This window comes from Ahaetulla prasina, chromosome 1 (genome assembly GCF_028640845.1).
Source record: "Ahaetulla prasina isolate Xishuangbanna chromosome 1, ASM2864084v1, whole genome shotgun sequence".
Classification (NCBI taxonomy): domain Eukaryota; kingdom Metazoa; phylum Chordata; class Lepidosauria; order Squamata; family Colubridae; genus Ahaetulla; species Ahaetulla prasina.
The window spans coordinates 247,222,617-247,247,302 of NC_080539.1; the positions used below are offsets into that span (position 1 = coordinate 247,222,617).

General features: G+C 37.0%; 1 protein-coding gene across 1 annotated transcript in view; it reads right to left on the reverse strand.

The window, feature by feature from the left end:
• SLC49A4 (solute carrier family 49 member 4) overlaps positions 1-24,686 on the reverse strand; it is a 105,094-nt gene that overhangs the window by 76,908 nt on the left and 3,500 nt on the right. The window contains exon 2 of the mRNA XM_058195366.1: positions 2,308-2,401. Within this exon, the coding sequence (XP_058051349.1) occupies positions 2,308-2,401 (94 nt within the window). The remainder of the gene's footprint in view (positions 1-2,307; positions 2,402-24,686) is intronic.

Here is a 24,686-nt window from a genome sequence, read left to right on the forward strand (position 1 = left end):
AGACCTTCAAAAGATGCACCAGCCAGTTTTATTTTTGGCTAATCTATGAAGCATCTTTATTATGGAACCAGCTACAAATTCTATTACAAAACAGCTCTTTTCAATGATGTATTAATCAGAGTGTGTCAATGTGTATGTGTTCATGTGCATGCCACCAATTAGCCCCCCTCTCCCTCCTCCTATTCTGTACAGGAATGAGATATGTCTACAGTTTTTATTCCAAATAGTTTACTGATTTTTTTAATGAAGAAAAGTAAGCCAGTACCCTGAATACTGTGCTATGAATAATGAATAAATTTATTAATATTCTGAAGTTCACTGGAGTTTCAAAAATCTAAGCTCTTTAAAAAAACAAATGAATTAAACTCAGAGCTCAGGTGGCACAGTGGTTACACTGGTAGTACTGCAGGCTACTTCTGCTGATCACTGGCTGCCAGCAGTTTGGCAGATCGAATCTCACCAGGCTCAAGGTTGACTCAGCCTTCCATCTTTCCGAGGTCGGTAAAATGAGGACCCAGATTGTGGGGACAATATGCTGACTCTGTAAACTGCTTAGAGAGGATTGTAAAGCACTATGAAGCAGTATATAAGTACTATTGCTATTACTATAGCTAAAGAAACTTAAAATCAGTAACTAGATCATAAAAATACAATATTATATAGATACTTATTTTATTAAAGGGAGTGATAAATTTCATGCTTCAGACAATTTTTAAATGTTCTCATAGGTAAGCTACATGTGAAGAACCAGTTTTTGTGCACTGCTACTGGCAGTGAGCAGTGAGTTATCCTGCAATACTGTCAGGCCTGGAAGCCATATTACTTTGGTGTAATATCCAGGCTTGCCGCAATCCTACTGTGGGAAGTTGGGAGGGGGGATTGCATGTGTGATGTAGAATTAGCCATAATAAAACTGTAGAGGAGTTCAAGGCCATGGTGTCTGACAGCTGTGCCGAGAAGAAAGTGGAGGTTGTCTTCTGTACGTGAAGGAACTGATTGGAGCAGTGGTGGACATGTGGGAGAAGTAGGCAAGGTCTTGAACTTTCTTTTGGGTGAAGATAACCCTGAAGCTCTCAGATTCGGGTTTTCCCAGATGTGCCAATATGACATCTCTAATAAAAGTTAGCTTTGAGGAATTGCAAGCCTCGGAATTTGATTTCATTGGGGGTGTTACTTGGAACCCTGACATTAACCCTTATCTCCCTTCAATCTAAAGCTGCTTCCTCGAACCTTGCGGAGCTGTTAAGGGTCCTGAGCCCCAAGCGCCAACTCAATCCTGGGCGACGCAAAGACTCAGGGAAGATGGAGGAGGAGAAGAAACCTGTGCAAGGAGCAACAGGCACGGGCTCAGCAGCTGTTACTGGGACCCTCTTCTCTCCCTCCCATGAGATGGAAGAAGAGATCAAGGCTGCTGAGGCTGACCACCAAATGGATGCCCGACCTAAGAAGCAGCCGCCGAAATAGAGCTTGTGGCAGGACCTGGCCGCGCTGGGTGAGGCCAGCGGGGGCACCCTGATTCACAGAAGGTGTGGGAACCGCAGTGGGAATTGCCACAACCACCACGCTGCCAGTGTTCCGAAGAATGGGGACTCCCGCTGCCATCGCTCAGCTAATCTCTGGTAAATTTTTTAATGTTCTTGTAGGTAAACTACATGTGGAGAACCAGATTTTATTTTTTTTAATTTGCATTTATATCCCGCCGTTCTCCGAAGACTCAGGGCGGCTTACACTATGTCAGGCAATAGTCTTCATCCAATTGTATACTATATACAAAGTCAACTTATTGCCCCCCAACAATCTGGGTCCTCATTTTACCTACCTTATAAAGGATGGAAGGCTGAGTCAACCTTGGGCCTGGTGGGACTTGAACCTGCAATATTGCAGGCAGTTGCTGTTAATAACAGGCTGCATTAGCCTGATGAGCCTGCAATACTGCATTCTAAGCATTGCACCACCATGGCTCTCCTATACATTAAGGAAATCCTCTTTTCAGTGTGAACCTCTGAACTGTCAGGGATGAAACCAACACACAGGACATCACTGCTGTATCAATTACAGTTTGCAAATATACATGTGTTGTCTCAGATTTCCTTCTATATAGTTATTTGGATTAGACTGATTGGGATAAATTTACATCTTTTCAATATATTAGAGATAGAAACTGAATTTTTGGTGTGACTACATACAATGACTAACCATTTTTTATTAACTTTTTAATATGATATTTAAAACGATCATTCTGCCACTTAATTTGGGATCTTTCTCATATATTCCTTACTGTAGTTTCCTAGTGATTAGTTTTCTTACCATTTCCTTGTTTCTTGGTTGGATACAGGTATGCATCTCAGGCCAGTGCCTACTACCATGAGAAAGGATGTTAGCAGCACAGTTTTCCGGAGGCCTGCAGGGAGAAAAAAGTAGACTCTGCTTTAGCAAAACATGGCAACCTCGGCAAATATCAATTCAGGAACTGGAAAATTCAAATTAATCAAGTACAACATTGTTAATAAAATCCCAATGATTAAGATAATAAAAACAGTGTTTCATCATAATTAAGAGCAAAATGGTGCTTGACCTTATTACACACTGTTGCCAAGCAAGAAGGCATGAGGGAAATAGCTTATACTTTTGTTATCTACAACAACCACTGGTTAGAGGCGTATTGCCTTCAGTTCTGAAAGTATTATCAACATGGCTTGTAGCCACATTGAGCTTCATCCTATATATATATATATATTGTCTACTTTTCTTTTAAAGCAGTGAAGACTGCTGATCATGATACAAGCTTGTATTACTGAATTCGACAGAATTACATTCTGCACAAATAATGTTGGAAATATACTATAGAAGATAATATCTTTCCAACAGAAAATACACAAAGGAACTATTTCCAGATGCCTCTGGAAAGCATACAAGCCAAACATGAAGGCAAACCCCTCTTCAACCACCAGCCATTGTTTTCTTGATATTGGTAGCTGAAGGAATGCTGCCCCTTACTTTGTGGTATTAAGTCCAATAACAGCCCTTAATAAACCCTCTTTCCAGGGGTGAAATGTTCCCAGTTCAGACCGGCTCGCGCGATCCGGTAGCGATGGCGGCGGCTGGTTCGGAGGACCGGTAGCAAAAATCCCTGGCCCCGCCCCCCCACCTCTGCTGAGCCGCACCATCAGTAGAAGGTTTTTTTTTTACTTTTAAAAGCTGGTTTTTCTTCAGCCGAAACATGCCTTTAAAAGTAAAAAAAAGCCTTTGATGATCCCGCCCCTCAGCTGAGATCAGCAGAGCTTTAAACTTAAAAAAAAATTTTTTTAAGTCTCCTCTGGCGATCTCACCTGAGTTCAGCAGAACCTTACTTGTACTCTTATTCATAGAAAACATGTTTTCTACAAGTAGGAGTAGAGATTCTAAGGTACTTACCTGATTACTGATGAACGCATGGTTTTTTTCCCAGCCCGAAAGCAGTTTCACTCTCATCCCAGACAGAATCAATTGCTTAGCTAATCTATTTCCTCAGTGATCAACTAATGCTGGCTGGCTTTGCTGGCTGAGAAACTCTGGGAATTGAAGTCCACAATAAAATAAAATAATAAAATAAAATATTTGTGCAGCTTTCTGAGATTTGGTGTGTTTTTGTAGTGTTTCACTCTAACTACACAAACACACAAAATCTCAGAAAGCTGTATGTGGCATTTTGTGTGTGTGTGCGTGTGTGAGGTGTGTGTGTGTAAAGTGTGAAAGTTGGTTTTTGAGCTTTTTGTGGCTGTGTGAAGTGTGAAGTGCAGCTGCTTTTACATTGTGTGTGAGTCAGTTGTGTTGTGATGTGTGTGTGTAAAGTGTGAAAGTTGGTTTTTGGTACCTCTTATTGTTTTTTATACTTTGTTTATTAGTTTTATTATTTATTGTTATTGGCCACGTCCACCCAGTCATCTGACCACCAAGCCACTCCCACCAATTAAGCCACACCCACAGAACCGGTAGGGAAAATTTTTAGATTTCACCCCGCCTCCTTCTATATTCTTGTGGATTAGATAAATGCTCTTTGAAACGCATTCAAGTCAATGATCATCATTTCATGCTGTGGTAATGAATTTTACTAGTTAATGATGTGCTTATATGAAGACATATTGCTTTTATCTGTTCTACAGTATATGTCCTCCCAATAAGTTTTATTGGATGATCCCTAGTCCTTATGTTCTGAAAAAGAATGTATTTGTTTTCTCTAAACTATGATTTTATACTCATTTATATCTTTTCCACCTTTTTTCTATGCTAAATGGACCTCAAAGTTCTATCATTTTCTCACAGGCAAGGTGTTCAAATAATTGTCTTGTCCTCATCTACATTTTTTCCAGCTCCAGCTACTTTTTATTATAATTAGCAACCACAATTACACAAGACTATTACAGATGTGGACATATCTTGTATTTGGAGAATCTGATTATGTTTATTTTCCATCCTTGTTTTAATGATCTCTAGTGTGGAATTTGTGTTTTCCCAAATCCTGCATACTGAGCTTATATCGTCACTGAACTAACCAAGATATTTTTCTCACTAAATTCTTGGTTCAAATGCCAACAATTATACATGTGAACTTGTAGGGTGGAGGCGGATGTTGACTTAATGTGCATCTGTTTACACTTAGTTCAGCTAACCACATTCATTATTTACCTGATCAGTTTTATTCATCAACTTTAAAGAGCTCTTTGCAATCACTTATGGGTTACCACCTGGAATAAATTGGAAACAAATGCAAACCTGGCCAACTCATTGCTTATCCCTAAGTAAATCAAGATCATATATAAAAACTGAAAAGTACTGGTCCCAACTCAAATCCTTCAAGCATTAAATTTCTTACTTTCCTCCATTCAGGAAAATTCCTGTTTATTTCCACTCTATTTTTTCAATAGTCCATTAAAAATAATCATATCCCACAACCACTAGAGATTTTGATGAGGAATTATATCAAAGGATTTTAGAAAATCCCAGTATATAGTGATGACTGTCACCTCTATGCACATGCCTCTTGACGCTCATGTTCCTCTATGTGTTTACCATGTCTACCAATTTGCCTGAAACAAACTTTATCCATCCATCCACCATCCAATTTCTATGACTTCCCATCACAGTTAATTACTCTGAAGCTGATCATATCCCTTTCTAAAATTAGCATCATATTGTCTGCTTTCCAGTCCTCTGGCACCAATTCTGATTTGAAAGTCATTATTTTGTTTTGCCTTAAATGCCCATTTGACATAGGATTTTAGAGTGGCTGGCATCAGGACCTGGTGATATATTGCTATCTCCTAGAATATCATGCATTGTTAACCCAATTTGCTTTAGCTGCTTTATTTCTCACCCTCATCCCTACCCTCAAAAGTCAAACCCAGCTTAGGTTACCCATCCTATGTCTTCTGTAGTAATGAAAGATGCAAAAAAATAATAATAATCATTCAGTTTCCCTGCAATTTCACTATTTTTCTTAATTCACTATTTTTACTATTTTGTTATCTAATGGCATTCACTTTGCTAGCTGGTGTTCCTTTCAGTCTTTTTTTTTAACTCCATCATTTTTCAGGATTTTCTATTTTTGTAATCAGATTTGGCTGTGCTGGATCTGCAGGCAATTTTCATGTATGGTAAACCTAATGGTATTCATTTCTTTTATGTACACTGAGAGCATATGCACCAAGACAAATTCCTTGCGTGTCCAATCACACTTGGCCAATAAAAGTTCTGTTCTATTCTATTCTATTCTATTCTATTCTATTCTATTCTATTCTATTCTATTCTATCAGTATCAACTCTTATCTCCAGTAGTACTCAATGACCTTTTTGTGAGACGGTTGGCTTTCTCTACTATCCTCTATTTTTAAACTTACTGTAGTTGTTTGCATTTGCTTTTTAAGAATTTCATATTTAGGAATTCCCATCCACCTTGAACTCCGCTTTTTCAATAGCATCTACTGCTGTGAAATCAAATCCTATTTATCATGCTTTGAATTTATCTCTTATACTCGGTTTTTGTAACTTCCATTTCCTGAATTAAGCCTTTCTTATTGGTTAGTATCAAAATCAAAAACTGCTGATTCTTTTGTACTTTTCTCCACTTATCAAAGAAGAAAGTCATCAGGAAATTTTTATATTTTGATTATTTTACTTGCATTCTTCTGTGGTTTTCCAGATGTATCATTTTTCAAATTCAGTGACCAGAATTGTACCAGTATTCTAAATGCTGATGTTCTATAGATTTATATAGATGTATTACTGTACAATACAAACTTTGTGGTTTACCTTTCAATCCCTTTCTTAATAATTCTTACTGAGTTAATATCTTTGTTGAGCTTTATTCACTATAGAGTTTCCACGTTTGTCAAATGTGACTGTGCTGCACCCTGCAGGAGTTTCCTATTTGCATGCCTGTTTTACCTAATAGAATAGAATAGAATTTTTTATTGGCCAAGTGTGATTGGACACACAAGGAATTTGTCTTGGTGCATATGCTCTCAGTGTACATAAAAGAAAAGATACCTTCATCAAGGTACAACACTTACAACATTTAATGATAGTCATAGGCTACAAATAAGCAATCAGGAAACAATCAATATAAATAAACCTAATAGCATTACTCCAGTAGTATCAACTATGCTTCTAGGACCATTACAAAACTCCTAGTTCTTCTACATGGGAAAGAAGGCAAATTGGTCTTTTTTTTTTACTGCTACAGACTTTCAAACACAGCACTTTGCTGTACATTTTTATGAGAGATGTGGATCAAACGGAAGTAGGTAGAGGCTTAATCTGCTACTTATCCTTGTGCTTTCCCATCTTGGAAAATCAATGCTTTTGTGTCTTTAGTTTTACCACGAGTTGTGTCTCCTGGACACACTGTAATGCACTAGAATATTAAAAACTAATTCTATAGGCATTTTTACTAGACAACCGGGTTCACGATATGTAAGATTGATTTAACATGATAAATATGTTAGAAAATATCCACAAAGACTATTATCAACTTCCTATTTCTCTCTCCCACACATTTTTTCTCCACCTGGGGAGGATAGTTTAAGGATTTCCAACAACTCAAAATAAGAATGGAGCAGAAAGCAGTATTTTTTTTCCCTATTTTCTCACACTTCTTCAGGCTAAGAGAAAGCTAATTAGAGGCACACTGAGTTTCAAAACGCATAAAATACCTTTCTAAGCCTTTTAAACTGTGTTGAGTTCCAGATGTAGGGTACTTATTGGGAAAATATCTGTAGGAAGACCCTTAAGATATTTAACTGAACAACAGACATCTATATTTGTTTATCCATACTTACATTAATCTGTGTGTCACTAGAAGCTAACTCTGATTTTAAGATACATAATCAATCAGTTCTTTAACAGTTTTAATGCTAAAACCTTTTTAGCATTGCATGCTATATCATCGAAGTAATGCTACAGTTAAAGCATTACATCTTCTAGAACATTAGAATGTTTACATATTTTCTCTGTACCATAAATGTTGACAAATGCTGTTCAAAGAAAGAAAAAAATAATGCTAGAGACTTAGGGAATATGAACAAGTCACAATTGAAAGCCAAGGAATGGCATGAACTGTTGCTCATCAATTGCTCTGGATTGACAACAGGATTGACAACAGAATTGACAACAAATACGTCCTTATGAAAACCTATTCTGATAGCCAGAAGTTATTGAAAATATAACTCTGATCTCAGTAACAGAAGAAAGAACCAATCACAGCTTGGGAAACAGGTCACAGCTTTGCAAAAGCATTTCCAAAGATTTCAGCAAAAGTAAAAAGATCTGTGATATATTTGACAGGAAGCAGAGTCCTGATAACAATTCATCCCCCTTATCAGAGTTCAACTTCCTTTCTATGCTCTCCAATAATGCAATCTGGTTTCTACTATCTTCCAACCAACTCTTGTATCAATGGATAAGAAACCTGGCTGGACATCAGCTTTTCTTAAGCTTTTTTTTCTGCACCTAGGATTAAATATTTTAAAGTTTGCTTGTTACTTAGTGTGTATTCTTCCACTGTCTCATTCTAGGCAATCTATTGTTATAAGTGTAATTTTACATCATCTTACAATTTGTAAACAGACCATCACCAAGTATATTGGATTTAAAGAACTTTTAATATTTTTACCATGCATAGGTAGCCTTGCTATTGTCTAAATGAAGAAGAATTCTATGTGAAAATTCTATCAGTGAAAATTAGAGTGGAGAATTAATCCTAATCTTCATAAAGGTGAATAAGATCTGGACATCAGAATCCAAAAAAAAAAAAAAGATTGAGTACCACAAGCTGAGTCTAGTTGGGCAAGGTATACTTCATACAGAAAGACCAATTGCATTCTGTTCAAATATTAGTGCTGGCTATTTCCCCAAGCACCATGGGGAAGAACAATATGTTGCACAGAATAAATGAGAACAGAGGTTTGATGCCCACATAGCAACTAACCACAGCAGTGAAACTGCTCTCCGCTCTCCGACTTAAGTGAATTGGAAATTTGTCAGATAACACTGATCCATTTATTGCTTGGAGCTGCTGTCTTCTATTCCTTCTTCCCCAATATTAAGCCACACTAATCTAATTCGATCTCATTAAAAGGAGCAAATCCTTCTTTCCGTAGCTGTAATTAGGAATCAGAGAGCTGCCTGGTTACCTGGCGAGGAAGCAGTGTTTAATAAGCTCTTGACATCAAGTCATTTGTGTGGGAATTGAGGACTGTTTGAAAGGGAACAATAATTATGGTATCCTTCTGGACTGCATTTAATGTACAAGGGATTTAGGATACCTTTCTACAAAGTTCTGCTCTTTCCTAAATGGGTGGTTCCAACCAGGGTGTGGGTGTTGGTGTTGGTGAGCATAGAGAGATTATCCAGTCAGTCATTTTCTTATGGAGTTCCATCCTCTCTCATGTTTTTAACATCTACATGAAATCAATGAGAGAGATCATATGTCCATTTGGAATACAGCATCATCAGTATGTTATGGTATGTACTATAATGTCTTGTCCGAGTGTTTGGATGGGATGAAAAAGGCTGAGACTCCATCTCAGCAAGATGGAGCTGCTGTTTGTTCAGTATGATATCCTGCTCTGGGGAGGAGGGGGGTGCTGTCCCTGAAGAAGCAGGCTTGTATCATGGGACTCCTCTTAGACAAATGACTACTCTGTGAGCAGATAGAGGGCAGGTGTGTGTGTGTGGGGGAAACTTTGCCTAATTTCAGTTGGTGTGCTAGCTGCAACCCCCTCCCCACCTGGAATGAGAAGACTTTGCAACAATAACTCATAATATCATTATTACGCTGGTGGCCTACTGCAATGAAGTCTACATGGACTGTTTTTAAAGACCACTCAGAAGTTTCCAGAATTAGCAGCAGTTGTTGACTGAAGTTTCAACCTGAAGATTGAAGTTATTGAAGCTTCCAGAATCAGCAGCAGTTATTTGCTGGCACTTGCTCCTAGAAGCACATTACAGCTTAGCTCTACATTAAATACTTAACTTCAGTGCTGGTCATTATCAATAAATTCTTTATTGCTTGGCACTGAGGTACCTGTAGGACCATCTTCTCAATCCAGAATCTACCTGCTTGATTTGTGTTAGAGAAATTGCTAATAATCCCCCATTTCTGCAATATATATATATGGAGTGGATGCTCATAGCTGCTGCTTTTAGATAATACCATCTACATTATGAAATGGCCTTCCATTAGAAATCAGGTTGGCCCTACAGTTTTTGTCTTTTGGAAACTTTTGAAAACTGAATTCCTGTATTCTGTGGGGCATATGGTAAATAATAGGAAGCCCAATCTTGTCTAATGTTATGTACAGTAGTTATAAGTTATTAAGGTCAGGTCTTGGGTTCTTATTGTTTTCACCAGAAATTGTTTTTTTTTTTGTTCCATTTAACTAGTCTAAATCACTGGGCTTCTTTTGTTTGTACAAGGTATAAATATGATACATAAAGTATACTGTAATCGGGAATCATTAGAACTATGTAATAGCTTCCAACTTTATGCTGTTGACCTTTGAAATTGGAATAGTCACTGGAGACCAAGTTCATGGCTTTGACTATAAATTGGCTGATCCAATATTCAGTAACATTTTAGTTGGTTTCTAAGGTAATCCTCATAATCTTTAAGTCCCAGATTCAGAGATATCATTTATCATACCACTTAAATTATCAACATTTTTTAAATTGCAGTGTCCACTCATGATGTTTAGTTTTTTTAAAATAATCTACAGTACAAAATACTAGAATAAAAAGTAATATATATTGCAATATTCCTCAGATAAGATCACTGAACCATATCAGCAATCTAGAGCCCCATCTTGGAAAAGATGCTGCTACTTCATGGGCAATGGTTAATAGTTTTATACCCAGTTACAGATAACCATTTAACTTAAAACTATTTACCAGCAAGAACAAACAAAGATATCATTCATAACAACTGTGGAATATATACATCATTCTCTATGCCAGAAAGTGCTCACTGCATAATTTATCCAAACTCTACATATAATAAAATAGACCCAAATCAATTCCCCAAAATATTGTACTGTCTTTGAATTCAAGATGATGATCCTTGAGAAAAGGAATTGCACAGATCAATGTCATTAAAAAATAAATAAGATAGAGAACTTCGGACTATTTCTTAATTTTAAAACCATGCTTTGTTACCAGATAATGCGAGTCAAGAAACTCATTTATACAAGCCTATCTGTGTAACACAGTGGTAGTCAACCTGGTCCCCACCACCCACTAGTGGGCGTTCCAGCTTTCATAGTAGGCGGTAAGGATTTTGTCCGATACTGAAGCACTTTCCTTTTTTTTTTAATTTAATTGACTTTTTAAAAAAAAAATTAGCATTATTTAAAAACATTTTCATTGTTGTTGTTAGTTGCGAAGTCATGTCCGACCCATTGCAACCCCATGGACAACGTTCCTCCGGACCTTCCTGTCCTCTACCATCCTCTGGAGTCCATTTAAACTCATGCCTACTGCTTCAGTGACTCCATCCAGCCACCTTGTTCTCTGTCATCCCCATGACAATTTAAATTTAAAATTCCCCGTGACAATTTAAATTTCTGAAAATATACTATTTGTATCACCCGCGCATAAGTTTAGTTCACATTACATAAGTGAAACTAAATGCTGCTATAGTGCGACCCCAAACAAAAGAGCCTCGTCCCAGAATAGCTCGCGCATCTCCCCCCACACCACCCAGCTGTAACAGACAAGCAGAGCTGGTAGCCAGAGCCCCCCCCAACCCCAATCCACGATGCGCGAGAGGCATGCGCGGATGACGATACACGGCGCATTACTGTGGAACCAGTGGGCGGTTAGAAAATTTTACTACTAACAGAGATACAAAAGTGGGCGGTAGGTATAAAAAGGTTGACTAGCCCTGGTGTAACATATACTTTTTTATTGTTACCATCTACGGATAATTCTGCCCCTCATTTTTCCATTTGCCATTCTCCCCTTCTCAATAGCATTCTTTGTCTCTCTCTCTCTGTGTGTGTGTGTGTAACTGTGTACACATAAACACCCCACCCCAATTTTATTCCGTGTCTGATAAAATATATTATAATCCATAAAAGTTAATGTGATTATATATATTTAAGGTGTATTATAATACTTCTTAATATTTTGGTAGTTTGTTCACAAATGCCAAGTTTAGGTTATTACTTTAGTACTTCTTACTATGACACAATAAATCCATGTAATAATCAAAGTTAATGTGACATCACAATTTCCAATTATTTTTAAAAGCTGGTTTTACAAATGAATATGATATGAGTTCACGTGCAAAGAGGACACAGATGGAGACTATTAAAAACTCAGATGTTCCTGAACTTCTAAGGATCATTAAGACATTACAAAGCATTATAGTTAAGTGGAATAATATAAAGAACAGAAGAACACTATTTTTCAGAAAAGAAAAGGGTTTTTAGTCAAAAAGGAAATGTGTTCATTTTTGAGTATTAAACAAAACAATTTAGCATTTTTACTGAGAGAAAAAAAATGTATTAGAACATAAGAACAGAACTGCTGGATGAGTCCAATATTCTGTGTCTCAAGCCAATCAATTACCTCAGGTGCTTTGTAAGCACAGAAGGAACATAGCCCTATCCCTCCATTGACACAGGGCAACTGGTATTTGTATGCACACAATCTCCAAGACATTGAGTCTTCAAAAGCAATAGTTCTTGAGAGGCGTGGCCAGCTTCGCAACGAGACAATGTGAACCCTGAGGCTCCAGAAAGAACTCCAAAATTCCGGTCACTTTGGGGGTCCTTAATGGACCATAGCTGTCCTGGAGGGACAGTGAAGAAAGAAGGCACTGGCCGGCGCGAACAGGGAAGTTGCAAATTCCCTGCAGCACCGGCACCCAGCCTTCAACCCAATGAAAAGAAAAGGCAGCCATAAGGAGCTGCCAAAGTCGGGACAGCCACACAAAAAGATTGACCAGGAGCGGAGACTTGAACAGAGTATTGTTACCGGGTGAGTGACTGGCCAACTCCCAGGGAAGAAGAAAAAAAACTTTTGAAGCTAAAAAGATCTTCCGGTTTGAAGTTAGTGGCTAATTGGCATGTGGAAACTTAAAGTGAGAGGAAACAAACAGCAAAGAGGATTTATAAGACAAAAGCCTAAAAGAAATAATGTTCCACCTGGATTTAAAATTGGTTTTGGAAGAAAATATAAATATTAAAAAGAGAAGAAAATTGAGAGAAAACATCTTTTGCTAACAAAAGGATTTAACTGAGGAAGACAAAGGAATTGTTTTTGTGGATTAATGAGTGACATTTTGTTGCCGGGATTTGTGGATTGGAAAGAAACATTACTGGAGAGGGAAAAAATAACATTGCATTGCTTAGGCTACCAAAGGAAAGAGAAAGACTGAAGGAGTACTTGTTTAAACAGCTGTGGCACAGCTTCAAATGACTGGAAAGCTCAAAGACTTGGATCAGAATGACTTAGAAAAAAAAACATCTGAATTGGTTTGCATTTGAAAATAGAAAAAAAAAAGGGGGGGGAAGAGACAATATTTTGGACTTGAATTTGAACTATACATAAGTTAAAATAAATAAATTTAAAAAGCCTTTCTCCTTATATTGAAAATATAGAGAGTTGGGAGGATGAGTATGAGGAACTATGGGAGATGCTTCAAATGGTAAGAGAATCCTTTAAGGGAAATAAACAAACAGCTGTGGCTTAAAAATAAAAAAATATGAAGAAATTATGGGGAAACAAGAGGAACAAAAATATAATGCTGAAAAAGAAATTAGTGAGGATAAAAATACAGATGATTATACTGGGACTGACAGTGAAAGAATATAAATAGAGAGGAGGAAGGATACTTTAAAAAAGAAAGGGAAAAAAGAAAAGAAGAAAAGATTGAGGGGAAAAATTAAAAGAGTAAAAAAAATAGATGATTATACTGGGATTGGCAGAGACAGAATAAAGAGAAGAGGAGGAAATGGAGAAAAATTGAGAGGGAAAATTAAAAGTGTAAAAGTTAGAGAAAGGAGGTGGAACAGAAGATACAAGAAAGAGAGAAAGAAGAAGATAAGAGAATGGGAGAAAAAGTTTAAGAGATGGGATTTTGGAGAGACTGAAAGAAAATGGTTAAAAGGAGGAGAAAAATGAACAGTAGAAAAGAAATTAAAATAGTTGTAGAAATTTTTAGGAATGATGGAAATTAGAAGAAATATATAGATTATTGTAAAAGGATAGAAAGAAAGGTTGAAATAAAGTGAATGAAGGGAGTAAAAAAGAAGGAATATATGGTTTAATGTAAAATGGAGACGTAGATAAAATGTGGAAGATATGATGGGATATATGTTTTTCTTTTTGTGTCTGAGAATGCATGGACTAAGAGAGAATTATAGTTGATGGTAAGGAAATAAATTTTAAATATATAAAAGGATTGAAGTCAAGATATAAAACTGAAAAGAAGGTAAAAAAGAAGAAATACATTGTTTAAAAAAAATAGTCGAGCAGACGAAATGTGAAAGATAGTATGGTTCAGAAATGAAAATGATTGAAATTAAGATGTAAAAGGGAATAAAATTGAAATGTTAGTAAATGATATATATTATTGGAAGAGAATAATAATTATTGAATTGTGAACAAATTCTAAAAAAATAAAGGTGGAAGGTTGTATTAATTGATTGAAAGATACAAATGGAACAAGATGAAGACAATGTTAATAACTAAAATATATGAGGGGAGGTTTGAGAAATATACTTAATAAATGAGAACATCGGGGTTGCCTGGACACCAGAAATATTGAAATGAACATGAATACAGCAATGGAGAGAGATAAGAAGAAGGAGAGAGGTGGAAAGGGAGAAGGAGGGAAAGGGAAAGGAGAAAGGGAAGAGGAGAGGAGGTAAGGGAGGCGAAATAAGAGTAGGAGAGAAGGTTAGATAGGGAGGAAGTAGGGTGGAGGGGGAGAAAGGAAGTGGAAGTAGAGAAGGAGTAGGAGAGGAGAGAAGAAAGGAGGTAGGAAGAAAGGAGGGAGAGAAAGGAGGGAGAGGAGAAGAAAGGACTGCTGTGAAAAGGAAATGGAAGAAAGACAACCCTGAATATATTTGAATATATTAGGATAAAAATTGAAACAATTAAAAAAAGAATGAAAGAGAATGAATATTAATACAAATGGAGAAATTAGAACTTGAGACAAAATAAGATGTGATTTAGTGAAATGAGCAAGGATATATTAGGATATGGATTAAAAATTATGAAAAAAAAATATTCTGGCAAAAATTGTAACTAAGTAAAATATATTTGAATTTATTAAATTGTGTAGGATATGATATGGCCAATACCCTGTTCATAAACTATGTATGTGTGTAGGGGGGAAATTAAAAAACCAATTAAAACTTGTTTTTTAAAAAAGCAGAACTATTTCACTATTCTCCATGAATTTTAAATCACTTCTTAAAACTATCCAAAAGTTAGTGCCCACATGTTGTAGTAATGGTGTTCCATAAATTAATTACTTTCTGGGTGAATTAGTGCTTCCCTTGTCTCTTTTATAACTTAAAAAAGGTATTAGGTACTAGTGTTCTGAGAAAGGGAGAAAAACTTGAATAAAATCAATCCAGCATTGTTATTACTGAAGGAATTCTACATGCAAGGACCAGGCATGAAGAAATATTGAAATATGTCACACCAGCTAACAAAGACATGACTGGCTTTAAATTTTTATGCTTCCTACTTCCTTGTTATTTTTAGAAAATTAAAAGATACAGTATATATAATTCCCATACAGCAATACACTGCAACTTATAATCACATCCCGTATTACTCATAAGTTATTTTAAGTAACAAAAACAAGATGTTCTCTCTTGTTTATTCCCTGGGTTATGTTTTTAGCCCACGATATCAAGGGCTTGTATTTATAACAATCAAATAGAGTAAGAAGTAATGTTGAAAATATCATCTAATTTTATACCATTTCTTTTCTTTCTGTTGAAAGAAGGACAGGTTCTATAAAGCAGGGGTCTCCAACCTTGGCAATTTTAAGATCTGTGGACTTCAACTCTCAGCAAAGCTGGCTGAGGAATTCTGGGAGTTGAACTCCACAAGTCTTAAAGTTGCCAAGATTGGAGACCCCTGCTATAAAGTACTTGCCCATAAGTTGGCAAGGCAATGTTTTTCCTGCCTTATACAGTCCCAAAGCTTTCCCCAAACCCTCCAATAATTAAGAAATATTCCTGAGTAAGGTAAGGAGTAAGGCAACTTACTCCTTACCTTATTCAACTTAGGGACGCGGTGGCTCAGGGGCTAGGACGTTGAGCTTGTCGATCGAAAGGTCGGCAGCACAGCGGTTCAAATCCCTAGTGCTGCCGTGTAACGGGGTGAGCTCCCGTTACTTGTCCCAACTTCTGCCAACCTAGCAGTTTCGAAAGCATGTCAAAATGCAAGTAGAAAAAATAGGGACCACCTTGGTGGGAAAATAACAGTGTTCCGTGTGCCTTTGGTGTAGAGTCATGCCAGCCACATGACCACAGAGACATCTTCGGACAGCGTTGGCTCTTTGGCTTTGAAACGGAGATGAGCACCGCCCCCTAGATTCGGCAACGATTAGCACATATGTGTGAGGGGAACCTTTACCTTTACCTTTAAGGCAACTTGAGAAATGAATATCCAAAGTTTGGTGAAACAGCTCCAATTACCTTTCTTTTTTTGCTTTTGTTTCTAAAAAATATTTATGTAACTTCTTAGCATATATTTAGATGATCCCTTCTGTCTATGTATTCAGAATAGGAAGAACACCGAAGAAGTGTTTTAGAGATAAAACCTGTTAAATCTCAGAAACATTACAGAATATACTTAATTTTACAGATTATATGAGAATACTGCATGCTCAAGACTTTAATCAAGGAGCCCTACTCATTATTGCTCATAAGATTTATAGCCAACCTCCATTCTAAAACTGAAGGATGTCTATCATTTTTTTCTTCTCAGAACTCTTGTCAGGGTGAGCTGACACACATACCTGACCCAGTCATTCAGTGACTTTTTGTGCTCAGGAAACACCACAACGCATCCTGCATTATACTAGCTCTAACTATGCATTGACACAGTGCCAGGCCCCACCCAAAGACAACACAGTGAAATCCAAGAGTCTAATCCTTCATTTGCTTATACCTAATGGACAGAACCTTGCCAAACTAAAGCCCTATTAACCTACTAGATATCTCTTAAAATATTCTAGGATGTGGCTACTCTGAATCTCTTCCCCCCACCCCCTCAAGCCCTGGACTGTGCACTCTCATCATGTGAGCCTCTCTATGGAAAAATCTCTCTGTTGCCAAAACTCTCTCCCACTGTTCTTCCAGGTGCACATTCCATCACGTATAGGTCCAAACTGATCCTTCATGCCAGTGGAATTCTGCAACCAATTGGGATCCTCCTTTGTATGGAAGAACTCTTCATTGTGCATCTCGGTGCATTTATTTATTTATCACTGTCACAGTGATGGGCTGTTAGTGGCATACAAGAATAATTAGTCATCAAATATCCTTGGTGTACGGTAATATATATATTAATTACAAATTATACAAAATTAAGCCAATAACCTAATCAGAGCAGTATAAACCTGTCTATGCTGTTATCTTAACTAATTAAAAAGGCCCTCTGGGAAAATTCTTTCCAAAAGCACAGTGTAATCTAGCTTCTTGGGGAAGTTTGCTCCACAGTCTTTATGGAGAAGCACATGTGCAGAAGAAATGTTTGATGAACCAAGCACTTTACTGGGACTCTCAATAAGTGGTCTAAAATAAACAATTTAAAAAATGAAGATAGTGTAGTATTCTTGGAAGGAAACGAGGATCTGAAGCTTCTAAGAGTGGGAAAAATGAATGCCATTAGTTTTTTAATATTAAAAAAGGGAGGAATGGTAATTTCCAGGAATAAAGCTCCTTTGCATATAAAAACAATGGACAGTGGTGTCCCTGTTTAACAAAACAAGAACGTTGTTTATTTTATACAATCACAGAAGATGGCAAATAGAAATTCCCAGAAAACCCTCAGATAAAACTATTCTCAAGAAGGATAAATATAAAACTATTTAACAATGATACAAGGGAGAAAAATAGTAAAAACAACAAGCAAGCCTATATCTAAATCTTGGGGGGGGGGGAATTAATAAAAAGGAATCTAATAAAATCAATTGATTGACTGATTTTCATCAAGTCTCCTTTACAACTACAAAATAGGCCGGGAGCAGACTGACAGTCTTTATAATGTGGCTTTTAAGGATAATATTCAGAATTCCTTAGTGACAAAAGTTCAAATCTTGAAGCTCTAGAGATGGCACAAGAGAAAAAGAACCTCATCAAAACTCAAAAACTCATGAGATATCTGAATCAGGTACCTAAATGCAACTCTATGCAATACAAAGAATTGTGCTGGGAAAAAAAGTGGAAGGGGGGAAAAAAGCAGGAACCACACGGAAACACTTGAGCAGTAATGTACAAAAGTGAACTCATCTAAATGATGAAAAATGTCCAAGGGTAACACAGAAATGGACTCAATGAAGATTCATGATCATCAATCTCCTGCAAGGGAAAGACACTTGAACAAAACTGAACTGATTCCTTTTGCAGTTGCCACTTCAATCATTTCTACCCCAAGTCCTATTCAATTATTATGAAATCTTACATTATGAAGTCCTACAAAAATTTAATTCTTTTCAAGGGGGAGCAGAATATGAACATACTAGCCTTGTCCCACACTGCCCTTCATGCAAAGAGAACGAACAAATGAAATGAGGTTTTAAAAAAAAGAAGTCGAAAAAGTTGCTACATCTTTCCTGCCTGGCTGATAAAAAATAAAATCCCTGGATAGAGAAGGCACTTCATTAATGATTTCACATATCCTTCTAGATTCCTAGTTCTGAGATTTTATTCCATAAATATAAAATGCCCTTCCAGTTCTTCCATGTTTGGAGGGAAACTCCTTTCTAATATAGTAAAACTAAAAAACGAAATTGTTATACTTCAGCGTTGTTCACTCTTCAGCATGGAAGAAACTCTGATATGTATATCTTTTAACTGCTTTAATCACTAAAATGGCACTTTCAATTTACCGTTTTCAAGATTTGCTAAATTAAACAAATTTAACATCTTTCACAATCTTGTAATCCATTCTGGACCCTCTTCAAATCTGTATATCTATTTCACTTACTTATCTTCTGGTAGTAACTTCCACTGAACTCAGTGGACTTCTTTTGATTAGGCATATCTGGAATTGCTTTGTAAACTGTTAATTTTAAAATACTATAATTAATTCAGAGCCTTGGGGACATGAAAAGATAAACCACTGAAATAGTGTAAACATAAACGAAAAGGCACACATGTGGATGACTATTTCTATGGGAATAAGCAAGAATTTCTTACTTAAAAAGTTACACTTAAAAGCCTATTTGCTGTCCTTGCACTTTCAGCTGAACTAAGAACATTTAGTCTTGGGTGCCAAAGGCAAAACTGGCTAGAGAATTATGGGAGTTGAAGCTCAATACAGCTTTTTTTCTTAAGTTAAAAAAATCTTTTTAAAGCTTACATATAGATTTATATAACAAAGCAAGTGCCAATAGGGTTTGAGGTGTTTTACTATCCAATCCGTATTCCCTCTTCAAAACTATGAACAACCTGAAGGTTCAGATGGTGACTCTGACACCCTCCCACTTCTGCCATTTCAGCTAGCAAAGCAAAGCAAGGGTACACCTGCTCTGTGACAGGATCCAGGGAGGAACTGCATTTAGTGAATCATTTGCACAGGTTTAAGATATATTCATGTATACTTTCAATTAGTATTCCTTTATTATTTATTTGCTTTTGCTTTTCATTCTGGGTTATTTTTCTTTTAAACAAGTTTGTTCTGCAAAATGAAAAATAAACATTAACAGGGTGCCGTCGGCCAAGCAATGCCGGCTGGCGACCCCCAGGGGAAGGGCCTTCTCTGTGGGGGCTCCTACCCTCTGGAACGAACTTCCCCCGGGACTTCGTCAACTTCCCGACCTTCGGACCTTTCGCCGCGAGCTGAAGACTTACCTATTTCTTCGAGCAGGACTGGTATAGGATTTTAGAATTTTATATGTTATTATTGGGGTTTTAAATTTTAACTGGGTTTTATAGTGTTATATGTATTTTAAATTGGCCATATTTGATAGGTTTTTTAATTACTGTTTTATTATATTTATTATTGTGGTTTTATTTGGCTGTGAACCGCCCTGAGTCCTTCGGGAGAAGGGCGGTATAAAAATTTAAATAAATAAATAAATAAAGTTAGAAAAGGAACAAACATCTGTATTTTAACACCAACTTTTACTTCCAACTTTCAGCGAAATCCCAATATCATTTTGCAACTGACTTTCTGAAAAAACAGAATCATGTTGTTCCTAATTTTATCTTAGTAAGAAGTCTCCAGGAGTTTTATTTTATTGTGAAAATCTGATGTTCTCTGGTTATTTTCCAATGTTCTCTGTACTCATCCTGTCATTTCTTGTTTGTAAGTAAAGCTTGCATGGTTCAGGAGCTGATTATCTATAGGACTACCTTTTCCCCATAGTTTTTGTTCCATCCATTAAGATCTAGTAAGGCATAGTCCCATACAGACCACACTGCATTAATCCAATCAGGAGATAACTAAGGTATAAGTGACTGTGAGCAGAACCTCCTGGTCCAGCAACAGGTACAACTGGTGCATCAGCTGAAACTATGCAAAGGCTCACCTGGCCACAACTGTTCCTGCTCCAAGATTCCAAGAGGCTTTCAGCAAAATTTAAGATGTAGGTTATCACTTATTAAGCCTAGTTACTTGAAGGCCATTCTATCTCCAATAGCTACTGCATGTTCACTGAAGTTTTACCAAGTTATGTGCATCTCAGGTCCCTTTGATCAAAACTATCCTCTATTTGGGTTTCAGAAGCATATCTTCTCTGTTGTAGCCCCTGCCCTCTGGAACAGCATGTTCTCTTCCACCCCCACCCCCACTGATGATATTCAGAAAGTTCTTGGCTATTTTCCTAGGCCTTTGGGTAAGGTGGTTGTTGACGTCAAACAACTTCTTGCTTGTTATATATATAGTGTATGGTTTCTGTTTTGCTCTTTTATTTTTTTACTTTTTAAAATGCAGATCATTCTGAGTTGGATGGACTTTAAACACAGTAACTAAGTAAATAAGTAAATTGTTCGAATTCTTCTTGCCATCATATAGTGACATAAACATACACTATGTCTAGGCTATGAATGGAAGCTTAATTTCCTAAGAATTACCCTAAGAATGTTGTAGTTATAATGGTATTAATATGTATATTCAATTTGATTCCACAAAGATACAGGCTCTTTCCAAGTCAGTTATTCTTTTTTTTTATCACCAAAAATAATAGACTAAGATTATTGAAACATTTACAAGATCATAAATGGTATGAACTGTGTAAAGGGGAACATTAGGTGAATAAACCCTAGAACCTTTAAGGGATTAGGCCACTCAAAGGGGATAGAATGATTCAGAACAGTCAAATATCTTTTCACCAAACAAAAAAATCAAATTGAACTTCATGACTACAACATAACATAACATAACAACAGAGTTGGAAGGGACCTTGGAGGCCTTCTAGTCCAACCCCCTGCCCAGGCAGGAAACCCTACATCATCTCAGTCAGATGGTTATCTGACTGAGATGTGGTAATGCATTTTCAACTTTCAAGGCGATTTAAAAAAAGAAGCCAAAAACATGAGCTATATTCATGACAGAACTGACAAAGTAATGAAGCCTCTATGACTTCATGAAGAGCAATATCACTCTTGAATACCGGGAAACTAACAGGATATCATTATTGCATCATACTCTCCCTGTAAACACTTGATAGCTTACATCTGACTACTACTGAGAACAGAATACTAAAATTGTTCCAGAAAGGCAATATTTATTATGGTTATCAAAATGCTTAACATTTACTGTTTCTTGTAAGATTGGCTGTTCTGCATATACTTCTATACTAAATCTAGAATTTACTTCCATATTTAAAAGCAAAATCAGTAATTTGAAAACAAATTTATGCCTAATATATTGAGGAAGAGTAGGAAAAAATAGCATGCTAACCGTTAAAGTGTTGAGGCTAAGGTCCAAGTCTAGCTTCAGTCAAGGAAACTCATTGGAAGATTTTGGCTAATCTGCATGTCTCAAAAGAGTGTTGTTATGGGGATAAAACTGAGAATTTATACTACTCTGAGTTTCTGAAGGAAAGATGGGAATAGGTCTAATAATTAGATACATTATAAAGAATCTTCAATCTTTACTGTTATTTTCTAGGGAAAAGGCCCACAGAAAAGCCTGTGTGTGAATGTTTGTTCTGCCTAATTAAATTATCTGCACTGAATGATAATTCAGAAAATTAGGATAGAGGCATTTTGGAGAGTTGACATATTTCTCAAAACTAGAGTATTTTCACTACACACTGGTTAAAATATATTCAAAACTCCTAAACAGAGCAATTTCTGCTGCAAGAATACACATTAAGACCAATCAATATAAGTTCTGGGGTTCAATCTTTAATGAAGCCTGGATTCTTTCTAAAAAAATTACTGGTGATTTATGCTGACATTGAGCACAGGCGGACCCATAATTTTGACATTTCATCATATAGCTACCGCCACATTCTCCATATCCGATTTTAGAGACAGCTAACAATCCCAAATACTGCTTATCTATAAAATATGTGAGCATCATAACATATACACAATATTTTATACAGAACAAGAGGCAATTACAGGATTAGGTAACACACACTGCATTCTTTTGTGCCATTTAGTTAAAACAAAATAGCTCAAAGAACCCAGTTTTTACATTTCACTTTGATATAGCATTCAAAGACCTTCGGACTTTTCGCCGCGAACTGAAAACATATCTGTTTGTTCGTGTGGGGCTTTCTTAAATTGTAGTTTTAAATTCTAAATTTCTCTCTGGTTTTAATTGGGGTTTTTTAGATTCTTAATTATTTTAATTTCGTCCACACTGTATAATAAGCTTTTTAATTGTATTTTAACTGTATATTGTTTCTTTTTACTTTGGCTGTACACCGCCCTGAGTCCTTTGGGAGAAGGGCGGTTTATAAATCTAATAAAATAAATAAATAAATAAATAAATATCACAATTTTTTAAAAAAACCCAATAATCTGAATAGCTAAGTTGTTTTAAATGTAGTTTTGTTTTATTTTTAGCTTTAATTATTAAAGAGAAGCCCATATATAATTTTTTAAACACCTCTGCAGACAAAATATTTGTCACTGGTGGACAGGACATTATTATTATTATTTTCTCTCATTGTCTCTTTTCAATAATCTTATTCTGGATGAAAAACTATTTTAGTTAATAAATATTCCTCTGTATAATCAGTCTTAACAACAATATTTGACCATAAAGGTCAGCAAGCAATCCAGTTCATTCCCTTACTTTCTTTCAGTGATGCTTATCTAGCAACTGGAAGGCAATCACACTATTGTCTCTCTAAGCTAACAGGTTAAGTGAAGGCTGCCTGAAGAGGAAGGGGCTGCATAGCTTGGCTTGATCAGAAAGATCAACATTTCAATACCCAATAACCAAGAGTGAATAATTCCATTCTTTCTCTTTCCAGAGGGATAACCAAATTAGGTTCAGCATAGGATAACAAGAGGGCAGAAAACTGGAGATCATGCTTTTCAGACATATGAACGACAGTATTAGCATGACTTCTTTCTTTCCCCCATTGCCTTCTTAAAATGCATACAGAGGATCTGGGTTGCCTAAGACAACAGCAAGGCAACAGAGGACACCAGGCCCATAGCACCACATTCATATGACAACTTTTACAACTTTTATTCAGCCAGCAGAGACAGTAGCAGTGGCCTTTTCGAACTCCATTGTTATCCCATGCTCCACTTAGAGAAGCAAGTAGCAGAGAGGCAGCTGTTTGTTTCAGTCCATCTGTCCTTTCCCTATGTAGCATGGCGGGTAGGTGGGTAAAACATTAATATGGCCCTTTTTCCCCCACTTACACAAAATTCAGCAAGAAAATAATGGATTATTTGATGCATGCCCCAAAAGATATGGACTGATTGATGAATGCTTATAAGGAACAAAGTAAAGCCTTAAAAAGCATATGGTCTATCTCAGGGGTCACCAACCTTTCGGACGTCAGGGACCACTAAATTCATAATTTTAAATTCTGTGGACTACTAATATGATCTGCCTAATGACCAGCTGAGTGGGTGTGGCTAGGTGGTCATGTGACTGGGTGGGCATGGCCAACTCCTTGCCTGCCCGCCTGGGCTCCTTAGGGCCCTACAGGAAGGAGTTGTTGGAGCTAAGCAGCCACGAGAGAGTTGGCAAAACAGCTCAGTTCAAATTGGATCTGACCGAGGAGGCGGCTCAGCAGAAGCACCACACTGAGGACTATGAGCATAGGTTTCCAAGCAGAGGGAAGACCTGGGGGACTGCAAGGCCAGGTATTGGCACCTGGAGGCTCAGCAAGCTGAGATGGTCAGCCAGTTCCAGGCCATGATGCAGTCCCTCTGAAACAAGGTCCTACGGCTCTTCACCACCAGCGGCACTTCCCTCCAGCCTTCGCCCAAAACCGTGCACCAGGAGGCCAAAGCAGACCACAAGTCGGAATTTCTGTCCACCTCCAACCCGCACAAAAAGACTTTGAAGGGGGAGACTCTCTGCAGCAATACAAATGTTCATTGCACATATCTATCCCGGGGGCTGTAGTTTGAGGACCCCTGATTTACTGCAATATTAAAAGTGCAAATAATTTGTCTGCGGACCAAAATTTTCTTGCGGACCACCAGTTGGTGACCACTGGTCTATCTAGACCCTATCTATGATCTATATTATCTTTTTTACTATGAACCTGTATGGTAACTCAGATCAGTTGGAAAGGTCCTTCTGAAGACGTTCCCAAAGGTATGGGGGTAGCTTAGCTATCTAGCCCAGCAGAGAAAGTCTACTCCAATGTGGTTCCCAGATTTTGGATTGCCTCCATCAAAATGGTCTTTGGCCCCTACTCTCCCAGTAAGATACAGACAAGTCAGTCTCTGGTCTTTAATTTGACCTGGACTGATTTTGATTATAAGAATTATAATTTCAGTTCTGATCTTAATTGTACTGTTTTTATT